Source organism: Athene noctua, chromosome 2, assembly GCF_965140245.1.
Source record: "Athene noctua chromosome 2, bAthNoc1.hap1.1, whole genome shotgun sequence".
Classification (NCBI taxonomy): domain Eukaryota; kingdom Metazoa; phylum Chordata; class Aves; order Strigiformes; family Strigidae; genus Athene; species Athene noctua.
Genome location: NC_134038.1, coordinates 26,515,378 through 26,536,784, shown reverse-complemented (window position 1 = coordinate 26,536,784; position 21,407 = coordinate 26,515,378). Strand labels below are relative to the sequence as shown.

Here is a 21,407-nt window from a genome sequence, read left to right as displayed (position 1 = left end):
ACAGCTGGGAACAAACACCCCTGCCTTCCTAACAGCCTGCTAGTAAAACTAGCGAACTTGTGTTCGGAACAGAAAGAGGGAGGCTTTCTGACGGAAAAATGTTAACACAGTGTGACCAGCTGGATGCAGAGGCTCAGGAAAAGGCTGTTCCTAAGCTAAGTTCCATCACTATGCAAGGGGAGATGTTGGTTTTATTTATTAGCAGGGATGCAAGACGCTGCTGGGGCTTGTGCTTGGAGCAATGAGAAAATGAGTAATGTTTGGTTTGATGAGTAGTGGAGGGTGATGGACATTGGAGCGGTCTGGCTGGGATTCACTCTTCCATCGATCACCGTGCAATGATTCCCATGCCCAGCTTGTTTTACACGTGTTTTGCAGGACCGATGCGTTTGCCTAATTCAGAAGGACCATTTCAGTATTGCTCTCAAGAGCTGTTCTTTTCCCGCAAGTATTTCACTGGAAGACTGAAATTTTAAAGGCAGTAATTGGTGCTATTGTTCATGTATTGTGCTGAGACGAGTTTTGCCCCTTTTGCCAAAAACTACATCTTCCCTGAAGGAGCAGTAACCTGTACATGCACTCCTGAAAGGCCTCGCTTCCAAGGCAAGCCCAGCTCACATCAGAAAAATATATCTGCTTGGTCACAACTATTTTTCGAAGACTCGGGCATCTCAAGGCCCTCTCTCCTTTCTGCAGTAGTGTTCTTTCCTCTGTTTCTTTTACCGGTTGCTCTTTAGCTTGGCTGGGGTTTTCACACACGCTGAGGAAAGCAGGCGGTTTCCCGTTTTCTCCGAAGCCGCCCCCCGGGCCGCGCTGCTCCCCCCGCTGGGTCCGCTCCGCTCCGCTCCGCTTGCGGGGGGCGGGGGCAGAAAGCCCCGGGACCGGGGAAGGGGCGGCACTCGCCCGGAGCGGCCGAGCGCTTTGCCACGGGCGGGGCGCCCCCCTGCCCCGCCGTGGGCGGGCTCGGCTGTGACTGGCCGGGTCTCCACGTGGCGTGGGTGTGTGCGGGGCAGCGTCGCTCCGCGGGGCAGCGCGGGGCAGTGTCGCTCCGCGGGGCGCTCGGCTCGGCTCGGCGCGATGGGCCCGGCTCGACGGGGCGGCTGCGAGCGGCTCCCCGTCCTGCTGCTGCTGCTGCTGCTGGTGCTCGGCGGCGTGGCGGGGCTGGGGCGCGGCGGCGCTCCCCGCCTGCTCCGCTTCTCCGGGCAGGTGCCCGAGAACAGCCCGGCGGGGACGCGGGTGCGGGGCTTGCGGGTGCCGCTGCGGCGGCTGCTGGGCCCCGGAGAGCCGGCCGGGGAGTGGGCGCTGGGCGGCGAGGGCGCCTCCCGCTTCTCCCTCCAGCGGCGGGCGGGCGGCGGGCGGGGGCTGCTGCTGCTCCGCACGGCCGAGCGCCTGGACCGGGAGGCGCAGCCCGAGTACGGGCTCCGGCTGGGGCGGCGGGCGGGCCGGTCCCCGCGGCAGGCGCTGCTGCGGATCCGCGTCCTGGACCGCAACGACCACCGGCCGCGGCTGCCGCCGGCGCGGCCGCTGGAGGTGGACGAGCTGGTGCCGCTGGGCGCGGAGGTGGCCCGGCTCCGCGCCTCGGACGGCGACGAGGGCGCCAACGCGCACCTCACCTACCGCCGCTGGCCGCCGGGCGCCGGCAGCCGCCGGCTCTTCGTGGTGCCCCGCAGCGGGCAGGTGCTGGCCGTGGGCTCGCTGCTGGGGCTGCGCCGCCTCCGCCTCTGCGTCGCGGCTCACGACCACGGCCGGCCGCGGCCGCTGCGCAGCCCCGCGCGGTGCCTGCGCCTGGCCGTGCGCGGCCGGCGGCGGCGGCGGGACCCGGCGGCCGGCGGCGGGAGGCGGCGGCGGCGGCGGGCGGGCTCGCTGCCGCCGCCCGAGCGGCCGCCGGGGCCCGGCTCCCGGCGCTACACGGCCCGCCTGCCCCCCGCGGCGCGGGTGGGCGACACCGTCTTCACCGTCCCGCGGAGCCGCGAGCGAGCGGCGGGCGGCTGGTTCGAGCTGGCGTCTCCCGGCGCCACCCCCGTGGCGGTCGACAGGGCGTCGGGGCGGCTCTACCTCCGGCGGGAGCTGCGGGCGGGAGACCGGGCGGAGGTGCTGGTCAAGGTGCACCGCGGCGGAGGACCAGGTAGGGGCCGGGCCGGGCCGGGCGGCGATGGGGGCGCATCTCCCCGCGGCGCTGCCCCGGGTGGGGCGGGACAGCCGCGAAGTCGCCGGGTGGGGACGGAGGATGGCGCCGAGGGAGGGGGGACGCTGAGCGGGCACGGCCGTGCCGGCCACTTGTCACTCGAGGGACGCGGCCGCTCTCCGTGGGGCTGTGGGAGCTGCCCCCGGGCTGGCTCTGGCGGCGTGGAGATGTGCCCGCTCCTCTCTGGTACGGCCTGCGGAGCTTTCGCCTCCTGTCTTTGAGGGAACAGATGCACCATGTGGATACTGGTGGGGGTTGGGGCTGCTGTGGCGGTGTAAGGAATTCCTGTGGCGGCAGGTTCACTTCTGCCAGACCGGAGGGGTCTGCTCCCGCGTTAACAAGCAGTTAAATGGGGGAGCACACCGCAGCAGACAGCTTGTCTTATAGCGGGGGCAGATATCAGAGAGCCTCTTCTGTTCTCTGTGGCTCTCCGTGACCTGGGAAGGGAGAGGTGCCACTGCCCTGGCACTGTACGTGCTTCCAGACCTGCAGCTACAGGCCACGGCGCTTGGAGATCCTCCTGGCACTGTTCGCTGAACCGCGCTGAAACGGTGCTCGAAGTCAGCTACGGCCGTGGCAGAGCCGAGCATGGGAAGGAAAAGAAGCCGTTGCAAAATAGATGTCAATGAACTTAGGACAAGCGGAGAAAAAAAAAAAAACAAACACACACACACACAAAAAAACAACCAAACAAAAAACCCCACAAAAACTACACCTGAATCTGGAACCCTAAGACTCAATGTAGAGAGATGGAGATATGGAGATATCGTCATACCATTGTGTACATCAACAGCTTGTATACTGTACATGGTTCTCCTAATAACACAGCAAAGGGAATGGCGAGACTCGTTAAACTTCTTAAACCACGTTAAGCTTGAAGTGCGTTACGGCTACAAGAGCCGTCCTTTCCATGTGTTACTTTCATCTTACTCGGAGTGAGTTTTATAGTGTGCTTGTAGCTCGGGTCTCCGATAACGTTGCTCATTATCATTTGCTTGGGGTTTGTTTTTTGTTTTTTTCTTAGATGTTTACAACTTCACTATAGAGGGAATATTTACAGTTTTCTGTAAATGGTTTTTACAGCTTAATGCTCAGGAAACACAAGACATACAGCTGGGAGGAAAACAAATGTGTTGAAGCATGCCGGGGGCTGTGATCTTTACTATTGTGCACTGTGTGTAGTCTGAGAGTTCCAGAGCCACCTGCCTGAGAAATTTATTCTTGCAGAAAAGGCCTGTGTTGTGCAAATGAGAAACATTTAGCATAATAAAATCGCTGCACAGTATTTCTAGGTACTAACCTTTAACAAATCACCCAACGCTGAAAGTAGAACTTCTTGTTTAAGCTGAAGTTGGAAAGGTGACATATCGCTTGACCATCTTGCTTGCTTATAATGAAAGCAAATAACCTTGTGAGCAGCATTGTACAAATGATTAATCGTGTTGTCAATCTGGTGCTGTACAGCATGTTTCTACCACAGTCTATGCACTGATAATGTATTGACAAGAGATGAGCCTCGGGGAGAAAGGAATTCGATGATCAATTGGGACAAGGTCATTTAGACACTGCTTTAAGCTACTTTGAAAATCAAAACTATCGTCTCATAATTTTGTACAGTAATGAACTTGGGATCTTTTTCTGGCTACTTATTTTACAGGGAGATGATGAAATTTATGGTGGGAGATTTTGAGTATCCCTTTTTTATCTGAAGAAACCTAGTGAACTGTTTAAAGCTGAACAGAATTAACTTTGATCTACTCCTCATTTCTCCTCATGCCTCTCACTAAGTATAATTAACAGTGGCCACGTATTAATCAATATTATGGAGCATGTGCCAAACTTTTAATCCTCTCATTAACTGAAAACCAAAACTATTGGACCCTTATTAATTGCCATCTCTTATGTAAAGAAAAGTGAATGGAAGTAGATGTTTCACAAACGCTGCTTCTCCAGCGAAGTGTGTGTCTTGGGGTTTTGGGTTTTGTTTAAGAAAAGCAAAGCTTTTTTGGCACTTTAAAAAAAGAGAGGTCAGATAGTAACTTGGAACACTGTTTCTTGCACCTGTAGTCCTAGGAAGGCAAGGTATTCATGTATACGGTTTAAATACTGAAATAAACCGAGTGTAGGGTACGATAACCTTCTGATTCCCACCTGTTGCTCAGTTGTACTTGTAGCAGTGATGTGTATGAGGCTGCTCTCTGTTCTGTGAGGGTGCCGTAACTGGCACTCTGAAAATACAGTTCTTCTCCCATTGAATATACACTTGGTAGGTAGACTGTGCATCCAAAGAGGTTTGCACAACTTCTGTGAATTGTCTTATTGACACACAGAGCAGTTAGCATCTTCTTTAGGAATCTGGCAGCTTGCCTCCGTCTCTCAAAGCCTTGTTGTTCTGGGCTCTGCGTAGGCATAGTTATGGGATTGGGACCTGGAATTCAGACAAGACTCTTATACAAAGATATGAGCTACAAACCTGCCATTTCCTCATCCAGATTTTCTTCCAGGACATTTAACATCTTGGAAACACTGACCACGCCATCAGAACAGCACCTTGCCTGAGCGCGGAAGGGCGGGGGTGATGGGGAAAGGTTGAAAGGGCCATACCATAGCTCTCTTTCCCTCCCAAGTTTGCCTGTGTTCACGCACACCTGCAAGCACCCACACAGGTTCTCATACTTGTTACTGGCTTAGGCAGGGTGGAACATGTAGAGTTACAGAACGGTTTCCTCTTCCTCCAGCCACAGCTGTCCTTTCAGATGCTGGCAGTACGTACTAGTGCATGCTGTGTAGAAGAAGCTTTACGTTTAGGACTTTGTCTATCATGTTTCCAAAAGTGAAAGAACACAGTTTCTTACCCCTGTTCTTCAACTCTAGCAGACTTTCAGCTCTGTTTTTGTTTTCTTTAATCTTAAGAGCCTGCCACAAAGGGCTTATTGAGCACACGCTGTGTTGACTTGGAATAGTGTGACCCACTAGGTGATTTCCCTGCTCTTGCACACGCTGACACCACAGATACAGCTCACATGCTATCAAACTGAAAACACCCGTGGTAAGAAGTCGCTCCATAATCTATGAAGGTTATTTTTTTTAACAACAAGAGAGACTCAAAGAAAGCACAGCAAGAGCAATATCTTCCCCTCCTGTATGTCTGCAGTGCTCTTAAGAATAAGCTTGAGGCTAGCAACCCTTTAAATCGGGGATGCCTCCAGACATCAAAGCGAGGTAAACACCAGCAGTTAGTATTTTCATGTTTTGGAAGTGAGATGGATCACTCATCCCCTGTTCTCTTTCAGGTGGAATAACAAACTGTTTACTACTGTAACAGAATTTCAATGAGGTAGATCTGAAATCTGACTGAGGAGTCTGTAGCATAATGCTGTTCCTCAGGTATAGTGTCTTATGGTAGAATATGGTCAGTATTGAACCCTTATGACTCACTGGAAGCAAACTACTTCAAAAGCCATCTGTCAAATCTTGAAATTCCTGAAAATACAGCCTAAACTGCACATGGAAAGATGATGTAGTTTGAATCCCTTGCACTTTCTTAAGAAACTTCCACCGGGATGCCTGCTGGGAAGGGAAAACCTTTCAATCCGCATAATACAGCTTCTATAAAAACTAACAAGTAATCCATATATGATGCTGGCTATGATTTCAAATCAAGATACAGCTTAGAACTTTTTATTTTATGGAGCCAGAAATGGCCCATTACTTCCTGGCAGCCCCTGACATTTTTAGAACAAAATAAATCCAACTCCAGAAACAGAAATCTGACCTGGCAATCAAGTTTGGAGGTCATACTATATGCTGCTTTTTTTTTTTTCCCTCCTGGTCTCAGACTGATTAAAACCATCTGTGGATACCATTGCTATGCCTTCAGATTCAGGTGCCAACAGAGGAAAAGCTTGCTTCACTTAAACCGTGAAACCATTTTAATGGCCAGGGATCATTAGACAAAACAGTAAGCCCCAGAATGAAGGTTATTGTGTTACTCTATCTGTATGTATCTTTGGAAGAATCTTACTGTAAAAAACATTGATGTAAAAATATATAACGACCCAGAAGCAATAAATAAGTGGTAAGAATGTCTGATAAAGTATATAGCTGAGATATCAACAAAAAGCTTAAAAATTGAAGAGGTAAATATAAAGTTTATGTTACAAGTATTCTTAATGAGGTACATAAGCTATTTAACCGATGAGTAAGCCTTTATCATATCAAGTTAAAAAGAAAAGCAACAGACCTTCAAAATAGAATATCCAGCCCTTTATTTGTAAAGTTAACATCTTAAATCCTTTTATACAGCCTGTGATTTCATGTTTCTGAGTTTTCATTACATTACAACAGCAGGAAGGAATTTAAAAATCTGGTTTAGACCCAGATCAAAGCTGCACCATGCCAGAAATATCCCTGCGTGCTCTCAGTGTTGTCTCACACTCCAAGAGCACCGTGAGGTGCGTGGCAGAGTTTAATTTTTGTGTACAGGTGGGACCTGGCTGATCTGCGTCTGCCTTTTCAGACCTGCATTACACATGGGAGGCCCAAAATTCACATATACCACATTTGCACAAGCAGTTTGTTCATATAAGCATCCCTAGGCAGATGTTCATGTAGCCTTCTCGTTTGGGAATACAGCTCTGAAGTGGAATTGGATTTATTTCTTGAATTGTGCATCTCCAAGGGCCTTTGAAATCTGTCCTTGCTGGACAGTGGTGGTGGCTTCTTGGCAGGCATTTAGGTGCATGCATTAGTGTTCCCCTGCTAAACTAGTCAGACCTTGGCTAGTGCATAACTCAACAGTACTGGAGTTTTAGCCTGAGCAGTGAGGTTGGGGTGCTAGTGGAAACTGTCCAAGATTTAAGGCAAAGTAAAGCAGAAAGTTGAAGAAGAGCCTCTAAAAACTTGACCTGAGGAAGCAGGCTGATGAATTGGACTTGGGGTTCTGCTCCTGTGACTGTACGCTCTTCCTTGTCTTGCATGTTTCTGATAGAAGGACCTAAAAGCAGCACCTGGTCTTAGAGCAGAGTAAGGAGCGGTTTGTGCATACAACTATGAATGCACTTGCTTTACATTAGATAGGTTGGCTGTGCTTTTGAGAGAGTAAACAAACACTGCACAAACAGAAAGGCATCTGCTTCGTGAGAGAGAAGTAGCAAAGTGGCGAGGGATACATCTGTGGGAGGGGAAAGGGATCTGTTTAGAAATTCAGTATATAAGGAGAAGTGGAAGGTAGTCTATCGACTCTACCTTTTCATTTCTTAGGACACGGCACAGGAACCAGCACACAGCTCCTTTGGAAGCTGCTGCTCTGGTTAATCCAAACACTAAATGCTGCTGTCCACCTTTACTAAAGGTGCACATGCTGCTGGGTTTGAGTGCATCTCTTACTGTTGCATCCAATGGTGTTAACAAGAAATACTGCCACAACTTTTTTTTGGCATCTCTTTGTACATCGAAAACACACTATTGCCGCTGAATAAAAATACTGGTGTTTTGCTGGCACTGAAAACTTTTTAAGTGTTTGGAAAGAAGTTAATGCACTCAAAGTATGGTCACAGGAACAGCTCTTATTGATCAGCAGGTCACTTTTTATTTTAAAACCATTTGAACAAACCTCAGAAAGAGACTGTAGCTTTTCTGCAGAAAGTCTGGGGCTGGAAACAAAGTGATTTCTAACCAATGCAGCAGTCATATTCTGCCTCTCAGGATCTTTTATGCCCCAGACAAGCTACTTTAAACTACAAAAGTGCCACTTTAATGAGGAAGAGTAGGGCCTGTGTTGCATGGGATGACAGGAAGGCAGAAGTAGCGATTGGGAGCTTGTCCAGTCATAGGTTCCCCAAAGGATATTGTTTCTTTAATGATGCTGCTCTTATAAACAATGTTTAGGACTCTTGCTAGAATTTGTGGTTATACCTGTTGTGGACAGACAAAAGAACTTGCACGTAATTTTACTTCAGTGACATAAGTACAGTCTTGGAGTGTGCTGTACCACACAAATGTCTATTTTGTCTTACTCTTTCACCTGCTTTGTGAAATATTGACCAGAGAGTGGAAGATGAAATCGTGAGGGATGGAAACAAACCCAAAGAATGTGTCTCTCCTTCTTATCAACAGTAAAAGCTGAATGATCTGCAAAGAAAAGCAACTTTTAAATGCTAGGATTGCAGCTGCGTTTTGTAGCACTTTCCTTCTTTAAAAAAAAAATAAAAATAAAAAAGCCCCCAAATGTCCTCTGTGCTGCTGACTCCTCAACTATTCATACTATGTCAGCATGGTCTGACTTCCTTACCAACTGACAGGCCTGCAAATATTTATGGATTGTATAGTATTTAATAGCATCTTTTAATGGTGATTAGTAGGCTGTTAACATGCAAGCTGTAGTAAAAAGCCTGTTTTATGAAGAATCCTGTCATCTGGAAGCTTTTGAGATGCTTTAAATAATTGTACTTCCCACCTTCTCAGTGGTGCGGTGGGACATACGGTAGTTAAGAGTTGAGGCAAAGATGCTACTTCTGTAATCCCAAGTCTGACAGTGCTTCAGAGCCTTCCCCTGGAAACAAAAAGATTGAAACATTTTAAAAACTAGAGGATGACACCACAGTCAGGCTTTACAGGCTAGGGCAAGATGATGTGGTAGCAGAAAAGATACAACGGATTTTGCAGTCCTGTTCCTGCATCTGCCTGAAGCTGTGATGTATGGACATCTGCCTGCGGACATGTCTTTGCTGCCCCAGAAATACTGTAGGTGTCTCAGATACCCAGTGTGATGGAGGTACCTGCTGTAATTTTGCATTCCCATAAAAAGTGAAAAATTGAGTGAAGATTTGTCTTTGCTGCCTGTGTGTGCAGTAGCACTTGCAATTGCCTTTTAGCTCTGATGGACCCACTGACTAAGCCTACAGGTAGTATTGAGGTAAGCAAGACCTTGCCTCCTAAATTGGAGAGGTGGTGTATGAGTAGAAAACGTATCAAAGTGCTGGTCTATGTTAAGAAATATGTCATGTAAACAATGCAAAGTGATCTCTGCAGGCTGCTCTGTCGAGCTTGCTGGCTGTGGTTAACCAAGGAGGGAAAACTGAAACCCACTTGATACAGTTTTAGATGAGGCAGGCAGTACAGCTGCATTGCCCAGCTGTTCTGTGGCTGTGGGCTGTTAATCCACAAGCTATTGTAGTGGTTTGTGGGCTTTGAAGGGAGTAGAGAGACCTGTTCCTGAAACTGGGATAGTGAGGATATTATCATGCCTTCAAGACATGGTGCGCTCTGCTTAGTCAGAGTCCTGTTGGTACACTGCTGTGTTAGAAGGGGATGTGATACCCCTGAACATTGTATCTAAACTTTAGGAGTATTTTTGAGAAACTGAATCTGTTAATTAACAGAAATTTCACCCTCAGGAATCTCTTATCGGTGTTTGGGGTGGAGCTGACCCATCATTTTCATGACAGCAGACTAGCTGTACTGAAACTGCCTGTACAATTTTTCTTAAGAGCGTTAGAGAAAAGAAATTCACAAAATTCAAGCTTTAGTTCTGGACGGGAGACCTGTGCCATGAAGGCTCTCTCCACTGTGAGAGTTCCTCCTCGCCCCATTGCTTCTCCCAGGAGGGGTGGCAGCACATGGGGTAGCTGGTGCAGACACAGGAGCATTGTAGGCACTGCTGACCAGTCGGCTCATCGAGACCAAGCAAGAGCTGCTTTCCCTTTTCCTTTCCCTCTGTGGGCACCCTTATTTGGGAAACCCCATTTTCTGGCCAACTGCTGACTTTCATAGAGCTTGTAGGAAAAAACTGGCCACTAGATTCAAAAGCTCCTTGGGCAGAAGAGAGGGGACACAGTGAACAGCATGACTGTGTAAATACCACTTCTTTAGGCTAAAAGACATTTCTAAAAGTGATGATGAACTCTGGTTAAAGGTTAATTACTGCTATAAGACATTTTGTTACAAGTTTAAATACTCTCAAGTGGATTATTCCTACACATGCTTTAGTTTTGGGGAAATTTCTGAAAGGCACAAAAATACACATGGAAGAGTTATCATGAGGCATGTCCATATATATTTTCTTTTTTTTTTCAGATTCAATACTTCAGTGTTTGTAGGATACTGCATAGTGGATGAGGACTGGATTTTAGGTGCTTTGGGGACAGGGATGTTTTAGAGTTAGTTTACAAGACACTTAACAGTGACCCAATGTTGTCTGATCTTCAGGTAGTACTGGAGTATGTGACTGACCAGAACTACAAAATAAAGACTGGAATCTTCAAAAACAGCTTGAATTTTAAAAATATCTGTTGTTAGTCAAGGATAATGGTTAGAAACTGAGGCACCAGTATGTCTCACAACCATAGAGCATTTAGCTATGAAAAAGGCTGATGAACTGTGGTTTATGCAAAGCTATCTCACAAAATCTGACTGAGAGGAGTAAACAGTGCTTGAAAGAAAAAAAAGAAAACAAAACAAAAACCCCAAGAAAAATCAACTGTAATGAAGAGACATTCTCGTTGAATATCATGCTAGTATTAGATGACAGTAGGGGGAATTGTTTGTCTACAGCTTTTGAGGGGCATAGAAGCTGTTTCTCTGTGCTTCAGCCATCCATCATGCCTGTGGTTTAAGTAACTCTGATGGGGGTTTTTACCCCAACTCTAGCCCTGCTGGCTTGCACAGATGTCAGCGATGACAGCCGGGGCTTCTTTTCTGCTCCCCCAGAAGAGTAGGAGGCCTTGTCTCCCTGTCCTCTCCACTGGAGCCTCATCAAGGGGATGGGACTGATGGTTAAGGGAAGGAAAGCATTCATCATTGTCAGTGGTTTATCTTTAAATCACTCTGTGTTGGGGAGGGGTGTGTAGTATCTTTAAACTCTAAGGATTCCGGTTTCCAATTAGTCTTGTGTTTTCTCTCATCTTCCTGCACAAATCCCCTTTGTTTCCTTCCCTTGATCTTTCCTGAGGTTCCTCAGATCTGTCATACATTTGGGAGACTGGAGCCTGAGCTGCACGTTGTAACCCCTGATGACTGTAATGTTAAACATAAAAACCAAAAAGAAAATAAAAACAGTTCTTGTGGCAAGCAGAGAGTCTGATCTCTGCTATAGATCTCAAAAATAGGTGATGGTTTCTCCAGCTTCACGCTGAAGTGCCACGTTAACATGGGAAGACATCATGTCAGTGGTGTTCATTGGGATGGATGCTGCCTGCTGTCAAGTTTTGTGCAAGCTACTGCTTGCAAAGCTTTTTACCCAGCTGCCTCCATACCTGCCCTGTCTGCAGTGGGCTCTGGAGCCTGAAGGCAGTGTAAGCCTAGATAAATGAGTCCCTTTTTTTTCCTTTTTTCTTCTACCGAAACACACCGATCTTTTCATATTGTTCAATATATCCAATTGCATTTTAAAAAAATTACTCTTGAAATTTGTAATTTTTAAGGAAAATTTCTAGGACAAACATTTATAGGACTTCTAGGAAAAGTTGTATTTTTATAGGAAAAGTTATATTTTTTTATATATATGCACAAGATATTTTCTATCTCAAATATAATTTTCTAATGATATTTGAGATAGAAATTTATTAACTTACTCAGTATGTCAGGTATTTTCTGGCAATTACATTAATTTGAGGAAATAGAGGTCATTTGAAACTAATTTTGTGTTTCAGTCCTGAAGATGACAAGAGTTTCTCAGCTGCGATAGTCATTTCTCAGGTGTGGATTTCACAGAATGGTTTGGGTTGGAAGGGACCTTAAAGCTCATCTAGTTCCACCCCCCGTCCCATGGTCAGGGACACCTTCCACTAGCCCAGGTTGCTCAAAGCCCCGTCCAGCCTGGCCTGGAACACTGCCAGGGAGGGGGCAGCCACAGCTTCTCCGGGCAACCTGTGCCAGTGTCTCACCACCCTCAGTGAAGAATTTCTTCATTATGTCTAATTTAATCCACCCTCTTTCAGTTTAGAACTGTTCCCCCTCATCCTATCCCTACACTCCCTGATAAAGAGTCCCTCCCCATCTTTCCTGTAGCCCCCTTTAAGTATGGGAAGGCTGCAATAAGGTCTCCGTGGAGCCTTCTCTTCCCCAGGTTGAACAACCCCAACTCTCTCTTCCTGTCCTCACAGGGGAGGTGCTCCAGCCCCCTGATCATCTTTGTGGCCTCATCCGGACTCGCTCCAACAGGTCCATGTTCTTATGGTGGGGGCCCCAGAGCTGGACACAGGACTGCAGGTGGGGTCTCATGGAAGTGGAATAGAGGTGAGGGTTCAGTAGTGAGCCACAGCTCCTGTTGTCTTGCCCTGCCACTGAGGGATAACAGTGTGGACTGATAGCATAATGAGGGGCTGTGTAGGCATCCCGCCTTGATGTCTTGTTTCAAGCTGAGTACTTCAGAAACATCTTTGCATACCATGCTGTCTCTTTTACATTCAAATGATTCATTTTGCCAGAGGGGATATAAACAAAACATAAACTAACATTTTTTATGTACATTTTTTACTTCTCAGCTTCCCAACATTAGTCTCATCAAACCCACATCAGTCAGTGCAGCTATAATCCTCATCTCAGGAGAAGAAAATTACTTCTATCACATTTCTTCCTTCTGTTAAGGGAGGAAAATAAATGATTAAATGAACCCGAAATTGATACAAGCTTGCAAGAATAGCCACTTGCAGTTTAAAATCCTTTTCCAGTTCTTTCTTTGCTTTATGCTCTTGTCCAAGGACGGTGCAGGTCTATCTGCTCTGATCTGCTGAAGTGTCTTTTGCCCTCAAAGACAGAAAGTTAGTATGGATGGCCATGCGGTGAGTTCCCTCACCCTGGCACTTGCTACGTCCTAACCCTTTTACTTTGGTTCCTCTTGGCTGGTGGCTGGTTGGCATTCCTTTCATGCCATCCCTGACCTACCTTTCTTATATGTAAACAAGTGGTAGAGCTGAAGCCTTGGGAATTTACTTATATCAAGCAAAACCAGTCCCTTAATATTCCTTTCTAGATTGATCATACCAAGACTCTTTCAAATCTGTGGTGCAGAGGCCAGGTGTTTTATCCTGTTGGTAGTCTTGTTTCACAGGATATAGAGCCTGATTTCCTGATCATTTCCTCTTTTTCAGTGGATGATTCATATTGACGAAATGGATGAGCTGTAACATCACTGTGTGAAGTTGCATTTGGATTTAATGGGATGCTGTGGTTGTGTCAGTGGAACAAAATAAAACACTATTGATTTCAGAGGCTTGATCTGTTAATGGCTTTGCAGTTACGACAGTTGAAAAGACAATGAATTGCTGGAAAAAACCCTGCTTTATCAAGACTGTTTTTGTTTCACTGACTTGTTTCAAGTCAAAGCAATAATTTTCCATAGTATTTGATTGCCATGTGTCTGTAACACCTTAAAATCCTTGAGTTTCTCACGTCTGGTGTCTGTGCAAGGAGGAGACAGCTACCAGAACAGAAATATTTGTATTCCTGAGTAGCGAAGGCTTAAAGTGCTGCTTCTGAACAGCTTTTTCTGAATGATAGGACAGAACAGAGCTGTTTGATCGGCCTCTGGTTAGTCTTTGTTTCATGTTCAACACTGATTTGTTTTAGACTGGGACTCACTCTAACTTAGACCTGACCTTCACAAAAATCTCTTCTTCACAGAATTATAGAATTGTTTAGATTTGAAAAGACCGTTAAGATCGTAGAGTCCAACTGTTAACCTAGCACTGCAAAGGCCATCACTAAACTGTGTCTCTAAGTGCCACATCTGCATGTCTTTTAAATACCTCCAGGATGATGATTCCACCACTTTCCTGGGCAGCCTGTTCCAATGCTTGACAAGCCTTTTGGTGAAGAAACTTTTCATAATATCCAGTCTAAACCTCTCCTGGCACAACTTGAGGCTCTTTCCTCTCATCCTGTCACTTGTTACTCGGGAAAAGAGGCTGACACCCACCTCACTACTTCCATTCCCTCCCTGCCAGAATTAGAGCTCTGATGTCTGTATGCAGATAACGTGGACTGTTTTGTCAGCATGCTTGCAGGTTGCTTTAGTTTAAGTTTTGTTTACTTGCACAGAGAGAACAGCTCTGCTCCTTCAAGCCTTAAAAGCAGACATAAATGCCGAGAGGCTGAAGAAATGAGCCACTTCTCATCTGCAGAAAGATGTTCCACCTGATAGCTGAAGTCTATTACCAACTGCTGCTATGCCTCAGCCCTACAGGTTTGGCCTCATCCTCTGTTTTTTCTTTCATGTGTGGTGCTGTCTGTTTCTAGAGTGGCGTTCACTCCTTCCCTCACTTCTTACCTTTAAGCGAACAGCAAAGAAAAGCACAAGGTCAAAGAATGTCTATGCTAGAAATTCCCTCAGGCTGCTGGGGAATGAGTGACATGTGAACATGTAAACTTCAGAAATCAATGAAATGCAAAAGCTGACGGGCAGGGGAATTAAAGTGCGATGGAAAGGATTTAACAGTCTTGCTGGTACTGTGCCCCTGCCTAGAGGCAGGCTTTAGTATAACAACGCGCTTGCTGGCAGATATTTGTCTAGTCAGGTCTTAAAGATCTCACTGATGGATGATCTCTCACCTCTCCAGCTGCTATCAAGTGCTCCTTATAATCCAAAAATTGCTGGAGGGTTCCCCCTGCCCAGCCCTCCATCTAATGCAAAGATTTTCCTTGGGAATGAGGGTTTGTTAATTTTTTTTTTTTTCATGGGTTAGGGAACATCTGACTGACTTCATACATCAGTCCTTCATCATCTTAAAGCACTGTTAGCATGTCCCTTGCAATCTCCTGAAAATCTCCAGGTCTTGCTACCTTTTCTGACAGACCATGTTTTCTAGTTGTGTTCTTTGCTCCTCTCTGCACGCTTGCAGCTGGTTCACATCTTTCTTGAAATCCAGTCCCCAGAACTTTAGTTCACTGGAACAGGTTACCCGGGGAGGTTATGGAGTCTCCCTTCTTGGAGATATTCAAAAGCCATGTGGACATGGTCCAAAGCAACTGGCTTTAGATAGCCCTGCTTGAGCAGGAGGGTTGGACCAGATGACCTCCAGAGGTCCCTGCCAACCTCACCCATCCCATGGTTCTATGATCTGAGGCATTGATAGTGTTACAATTTTACCATGGTTCGGTGAGGGTTGAATATGAACCTGCAGTGTGCCCAGGCGGCCAAGAAGACCAATAGTATCCTGGCTTGTATCAGCAATAATGTGGCCAGCAGGACTAAGGAAGTGATCATCCTGCTGTGCTCAGCACTGGTGAGGCTGCACTTCGAATACTGTGTTCAGTTTTGGGCCCCTCACTACAAGAAGGACATTGAGGTGCTGGAGTATCCAAAGAAGGGGAACAAAGCTGGTGAAGGGTCTAGAGCACAAATCTTATGAGGAGAGCCTGAGGTAACTGTGGTTGTTTAGCCTGCAGAAAAGGAGGCTCAGGGAACAGGCTCAAGTTGTGCCAGTGGAGGTTTAGACTGGATGTGAGGAAAAATTTCTTCACCAAAAGTGTTGTCAAGCATTGGAACAGGCTGCCCAGGGAAGTGGTTGAGTGACCATCCCTGGAGGTATTTAAAAGACGTGTAGATGTCGTGCTTAGGTACAGCTGAGTCCCTAAGTTTAGTGGTGGACTTGGCAGTGTTAGGTTAATGGTTGGACTCGACGTTCCTAAGGGTCTTTTCATCCTAAGTGATTCTATGATTCTATGAGTCTATTTAAATACACATTTCAGACAGGGAGGAGGTAAAGTTTTTGTAGAAGTTCAGAAAATTATCATTAATTTGAACAACACAAGTATTTCCCCTGATACGGTGTCCTGAAGTCAGTGAAATTTATTCCCTTGTCTGTCTTTTTTAAAGCATAAAACCCTCTGGTTTAGGGCTGACATTTTGACATGATGGTGTTTTTTACAATTCTTACAGTAGGATTAGGACTTTATTATTGATTGATTTAACATTTGCATCACCTACATGGGATAATATTAAGGAATAATGTGTATAATTATACCTCTCTGAAATCATCCTCTAGGTTGGGAAAGGGAATGAGAATGGGAAAAATGCTTGGCTCTGCAGAAATTAGAATTGCTTGAATTGGAACAACGAATGAACAAAAATATGTTTTATAGCTGTGTGCCTACAAGTTTTCATTCTGCACTTGACCCTAGCAAAATGACACTGTCTATAGCTGGGCAAATTAAGACGTGTGTTTCTCAGCCCTCCCTCTTGTCTGTGGATAAAATACCAACTGCTACAGCTGCTCTTGTAGGCCACTAGCTCGTGCTGAGGGCTATGCCTTGTGTTACAGCAAACAATATAGAGAAAAAAATTCTTAGAGGAGCATGGTTAACAAATGTTTCCATGTATGCAATGCCAGTATATTAGAAATCCAGAGACCATGTAATCTAAGAACTTTCTGCTAGCTAAAGAAACCATGTGTCATATTATTTTAAATATTTTTAAAAACCTACAAAATGTAAATGAAGTCTTTTCCCTCCTGGGAATGATTACCTCTGGCAAATTTGTCCAGCACATATTTTTACTGTGGGGTAAGGCTGCTCATAAATTCAGGTCTTGCGTGTCAGTGGATGTCTCTATCTGTGGGTAGTCTTTTCTTTAGTATCGGATCCCTGAGGACTACAGTTAAAAATTGTTTGGAATTTCTAGCTTACTTCTTGGTTTTGGTGCTGATTTAGTCCACGTGATGCTGTCCTTTTCCATCCTGTGTGAAATGTGGCCTTCCTGAAGGCAGAGATCAGGGGTTTCCCGTATGAGACCTATGTACACCCGGGGGGGTGTTTCTTTTGATAGTGGTATAGCCCTTAACAGACCTGCAACCTCAGTGCTGTTTGTTCAAGTATGCGATCATATTTTATGAGGCAGACAACATGTGTTTCTCATACATACTTTTCTACTCCCCCACTTTCCATGAATATTCAGAGAAGTTTGAGAAAATTAACCAAATCCATGTTTGAGCTGGAAGAATTTTAGGGAGTTTTGATTGGTTACTGCTTCCACTGATTTTTAAGAGAAATATTTTAATAAGCCCGAAACCTGATTTGGTAAAACTGGCACCATTTACACTGAATCTGTTGAAAATGAAAAGACCAAATTTCACCCGAGTCTGGATAAGTATGCACTTAAAACAGTGTCACGGCAAGTGGTATAACTGACATAGTATTTAATATGCGTATCTAACTAATTAAAAGCTATTATTGAAAATATTTTTGATTAGTTGTTAACTGCATTTAATGCACATTGAGCTGCCAAAGTCTGTATCTATACTGAATTTTTTATGCATGTGAGAGGTTGAATGTGATGGGCAATTCAGTTTGTTTTGCAGATAATAATGGATAAAATCTTAAACATTCCTGATTAAAGTTTATGAACAAGCTGTCTAGAAATCTGTGCATCTTTTGCAGATAATGACTGGTACCTCTGCCACGTGACACTCCTTGCCCCAGAAGAAGAACTTCTGTCCTGGGGCATGTACCCATACCCCTACCTGGCACGTGTCGATCCGGATGCCCGAAAAGGCACTCTCATCTACCAGCTTGTCGCATTTTACAGTAACAATGAAAACACCAGTGCTGGGATAACTTACACACTCATTGCAGGTAGGTCTACTCTGAAAAACATGATAAAATTCTGTTAAGTTGCAGATTTTTCTTAACAATTTCCCATTTTATCATTTCATTGATAGATTTTTCCCTTGGGAAATCCTTACAGTTACAGTGTACAGCAAGTAGAGACTGGAGGTACTTTAAATAAAAGTTATGTGGGTGGGAATCCTTCTTGCTGCCACTTTCTTTGCCTTACTTCTATTTTGAAATCGATTGCAGCCTTACCGTTAGCTTAAGGCTCCATTTCTCATCCATTCTCGTCTCTTTTACACTGCACCAGTCAATAGAGCATGGTGTGAGTGAAAGATAGGGTGCACAACTAGACAGGAAAAAAGAAGTGCTTGCAAGGACATAGGTAGATGATTTGAGGATAGCTTACCTTAAAATAGTGAAGATGCAAGAGTTCTTGCTGTGGGGAATTTTTCAGACCAGCTTTGTGCACACATTGTCAGGTGGTGAAGAACGATTCCGAGTAGATAAGGATACTGGCGTTATCATGACGACTGGCTTGCCTTTGACGTGGAACAAGGAGTACGTGGTTACTGTGGAAGCCACCGATGAATATGGCAACAAAACCCCCTACGCCTCCATTTCCATTCTGGCAGGCTCCCGACCTCCACAGTTCACTAACATGTCCTACAGTGTGTCTGTCCCTGAAAATACTCCAGCAGGAGAAAAGTAAGTTGTATTTTGTTAGGTGAGCTCCCTGCCTGCAATCTGAGAGGAACTTCACAGAGCACAATAAAGGTGACATTTTTGTGTTGTTGCTTCTCAGGACTATGCATAACTGTTTGCCTGTTACACTTTCAAAATAGTGTGTTTTCTAAAAGAAATTACGCCTTTCCTGGTGTTTGAGAGTCTCCAGTGTGGCACATGGTGTAGTCTGGGATGCTGGAATTCTGCTGAAATTATTATTTTAATGCTATTGGGGTCTTACTGTATTGCATCATGAATTAAAACAACCAAACTCCTGGCTACGCATCTCCTGGAGCACTTCAGATATAAATGAGTGCTTGAAAATTACTGTGTTTTAATTAACCAGATTTGGAGTTGTTTGTATCCCATTTGACTTGTATTTAAATTTTTAGAACGGCAAGTCATTGCCAGACTCTTGAGATAACAACACCCGTGTGAAGTGCAAATAGATACAGCTAAGTCTCCAAGGAGCTCTGCCGTTGCGTGAAGAGTAGCTAAGCCAAGCCACAGCGGGGAGATGCTGCCGAGCTGGCTCTGGTTTTATTGTCACTGTTCAGCTGCTTGAGAGCAGCATGGGCTTTTAAGGCTCCAAGTGGCAGGTAGAGCAGTGCCATAGGGCCTTTAAGGAGCAGGAAACCTCAAAATAAGCTGATGAAGTAGGAAAAATTGCTGGAGATGTGCCACTTACTACTTAAAAGAGACTGAATGAGGAGGAGGAGGAGGGAAATTTTTCTCCTTCCCTGGAGCTTTCACTGAGACTAGCTTAAAGTGTATTGTCACACTGGCCAGAGACTGATGTGAGAGGTAGAGCTTCAAAACATAAGTCATGGTCGGGAGACAAATGTTCATTTCATGTCCTGGCAAGGGGGACAGCGGGATCTGGAAAGGGCCTGTGCTTTGTCGGTTTCCCATCCATCTCTGAACCTACTCCTTTTCTGAATATACAACTTCAAAGAAAGTCAACAGTATATAGTAGCTCAGTTATCTCTAACTGAAGCTAAACCAGTAGCTGCTGTCAAGTATTTGGAAGGGTACAGTCAGGAAGAAAAAAGTGTTTTCATGTTAATGGGGATTGGAATGGGTTGTTATCCCAGCCCTGCTATGTCAGGGGATCAGTTTGGTGAGAGAAGAGGGTGGGTGGGCTCCCTGTAGCAAGGGGTTTTCCAGTCTGAATACAAAGCTGAGCCCACCATTGACAGAGAGTGAGCAATTCACCTTTCCTCATCCTCATCTTCCTCTTCTAGGTGCTCAGGAGACAGGTTTTGTTGTTGTTGTTTTGAAGCAAAAGTTATTCTCTCATTCTTTACAGAATAGCAGTTGTTGAGGCTGTTTCTTTCCAGAGCCAGCCTCTTTCATACACTCTGCTGACGAACCCCAGCGGACTCTTCAGGGTGAGGCAGGAGAGCGGAGAGGTCAGCCTGACCCACCCTGTGGACTACGAGAGTGAGCACCACCTCTATCACCTCTTACTGAAAGCCATGGAAGTTGAGAGCACTCTTAGCAGTGTGGCTGAGGTACATGGATCACTTCACTTCCTACCCACTGACTCTGCAGTCTTTGTTGCCTTGTTAGCAGGACCAGTTACACACACAGTGAAGATGCTCAGGAGGGAGGAGGCTTTATGGTCCTGTCAGAAGGCTGCGCTCTGAGCTGGGTTCAGATCTAGGCTCTGCAAAATACCTCTTGCTCTTCCCCTTTGGCTTTGCCTCCCATCTACTTGGAAGTGGAGGAGATAAGACTTCTCTGTGTTACAGGAGTAGTGCAAGAAAAAGTTTGGCATCAAAGGTGTAGGGACAGGACATCAGCAAAAGCAATGATTGCCCAGGCAGTGTCCAGGATGAGGTGCCCATTTTCATAACTGTAGAAACTAAAATCCCCTCTCAGCACGTCCTTTTGTCTCAGGTCGTGGTCCATATCACCGATGAAAATGACTGTTCTCCCGAATTCCAGCACTCCATTTACAGCAGAGACAACATTCCTGAAACCATTCCTGTCGGCACATCTCTACTGCAAGGTGAGGACCAACCCCGTAACTTTTGTTTCAGTCTTGCCACAGACCTTGTAGTTTGTGTTACATGTTCAGATTCTCACCGTGAGGAAGTGCTGTCTCTTCCACAGCAGGCACTGCCTTTGTAAGGTGTGGATAGTAGCTTTCCCGGAGGTCTGTAGATGGCTTTTAGGTACCCTGGAAGTAGAGTTGTGAGTGTCTTAGATGAGGACCACTGTGCTGTGCCCAAGGAGGAATTTGGTGGTATTTCAAGAGCAGTTGAGGCAGCTGACAGGTGCCAATCCTGTAAATCACTGGATTGCCATAGCTTGTTTCCTTTAAACTTGGTGGCTGTCCTTTAAGTCAACTTGTTCATCTTTTTGTGTCCCGGAAGCAGCAGCAACTAGTTTTTGTTTTCTTAATATATTAAGAAAAAAAAAGAGAAGTTTTTAAACAGGCAGCTAGTTTTATCAAATAGATATTGACGCTGTATAATTGACTTACAAAGTGTTAAAGGAGAAACTTTTGGAAAGTCTGTGAACTTTTATATTTATGGTTGTGGCTTACCAGTCATCATTCCAAGTTTGCTGGGTTTAAGATGGCCACATATCACTTGCACATAAACTCTGAGGTCACAGACAACATATTTAGATGCTAGAATTCTACTGAAAGATTAGAGCTGTTGGACATCATTTTAAACCTCAAGTTCCAACCTAAACTTCAAGGTCACTCTCAAAATTCTGTGGTTGCTTAAAAAAAGATTGAACTTGGATGATACTGCACCTTTTGTCTCAGTCTTCAGAGTCCAACAGACAAGGAACAAAAGTCCATTCTCCAGCCTGTTTTACTGGTGTCAGTTAAATGCCTTCAAAGATGTCTGAGAGCTGAAGTAGTCTGTTATGATGTGGTACATGCCGCAGATGTGTTCTGCCTAAGTCTGGGAGAATGCTTCCAGGCTTGCTG

At 45.6% G+C, this 21,407-nt stretch overlaps 1 protein-coding gene across 2 annotated transcripts in view; it reads left to right on the top strand.

Annotated features, from left to right (window-relative positions):
- The first annotated feature begins 1,038 nt into the window (after positions 1 to 1,038).
- LOC141957351 (neural-cadherin-like) overlaps positions 1,039 to 21,407 on the top strand; it is a 58,651-nt gene continuing 38,282 nt past the window's right edge. Inside the window, exons 1-5 of one of the 2 annotated variants that reach the window (XM_074898706.1) lie at positions 1,039 to 2,125; positions 17,561 to 17,755; positions 18,214 to 18,439; positions 19,767 to 19,971; positions 20,360 to 20,471. In XM_074898706.1, coding sequence (XP_074754807.1) covers positions 1,078 to 2,125; positions 17,561 to 17,755; positions 18,214 to 18,439; positions 19,767 to 19,971; positions 20,360 to 20,471 — 1,786 coding nt within the window. In that variant the 5' untranslated portion in view covers positions 1,039 to 1,077. The remainder of the gene's footprint in view (positions 2,126 to 17,560; positions 17,756 to 18,213; positions 18,440 to 19,766; positions 19,972 to 20,359; positions 20,472 to 21,407) is intronic. The other variant, XM_074898708.1, reaches the window with a different exon arrangement.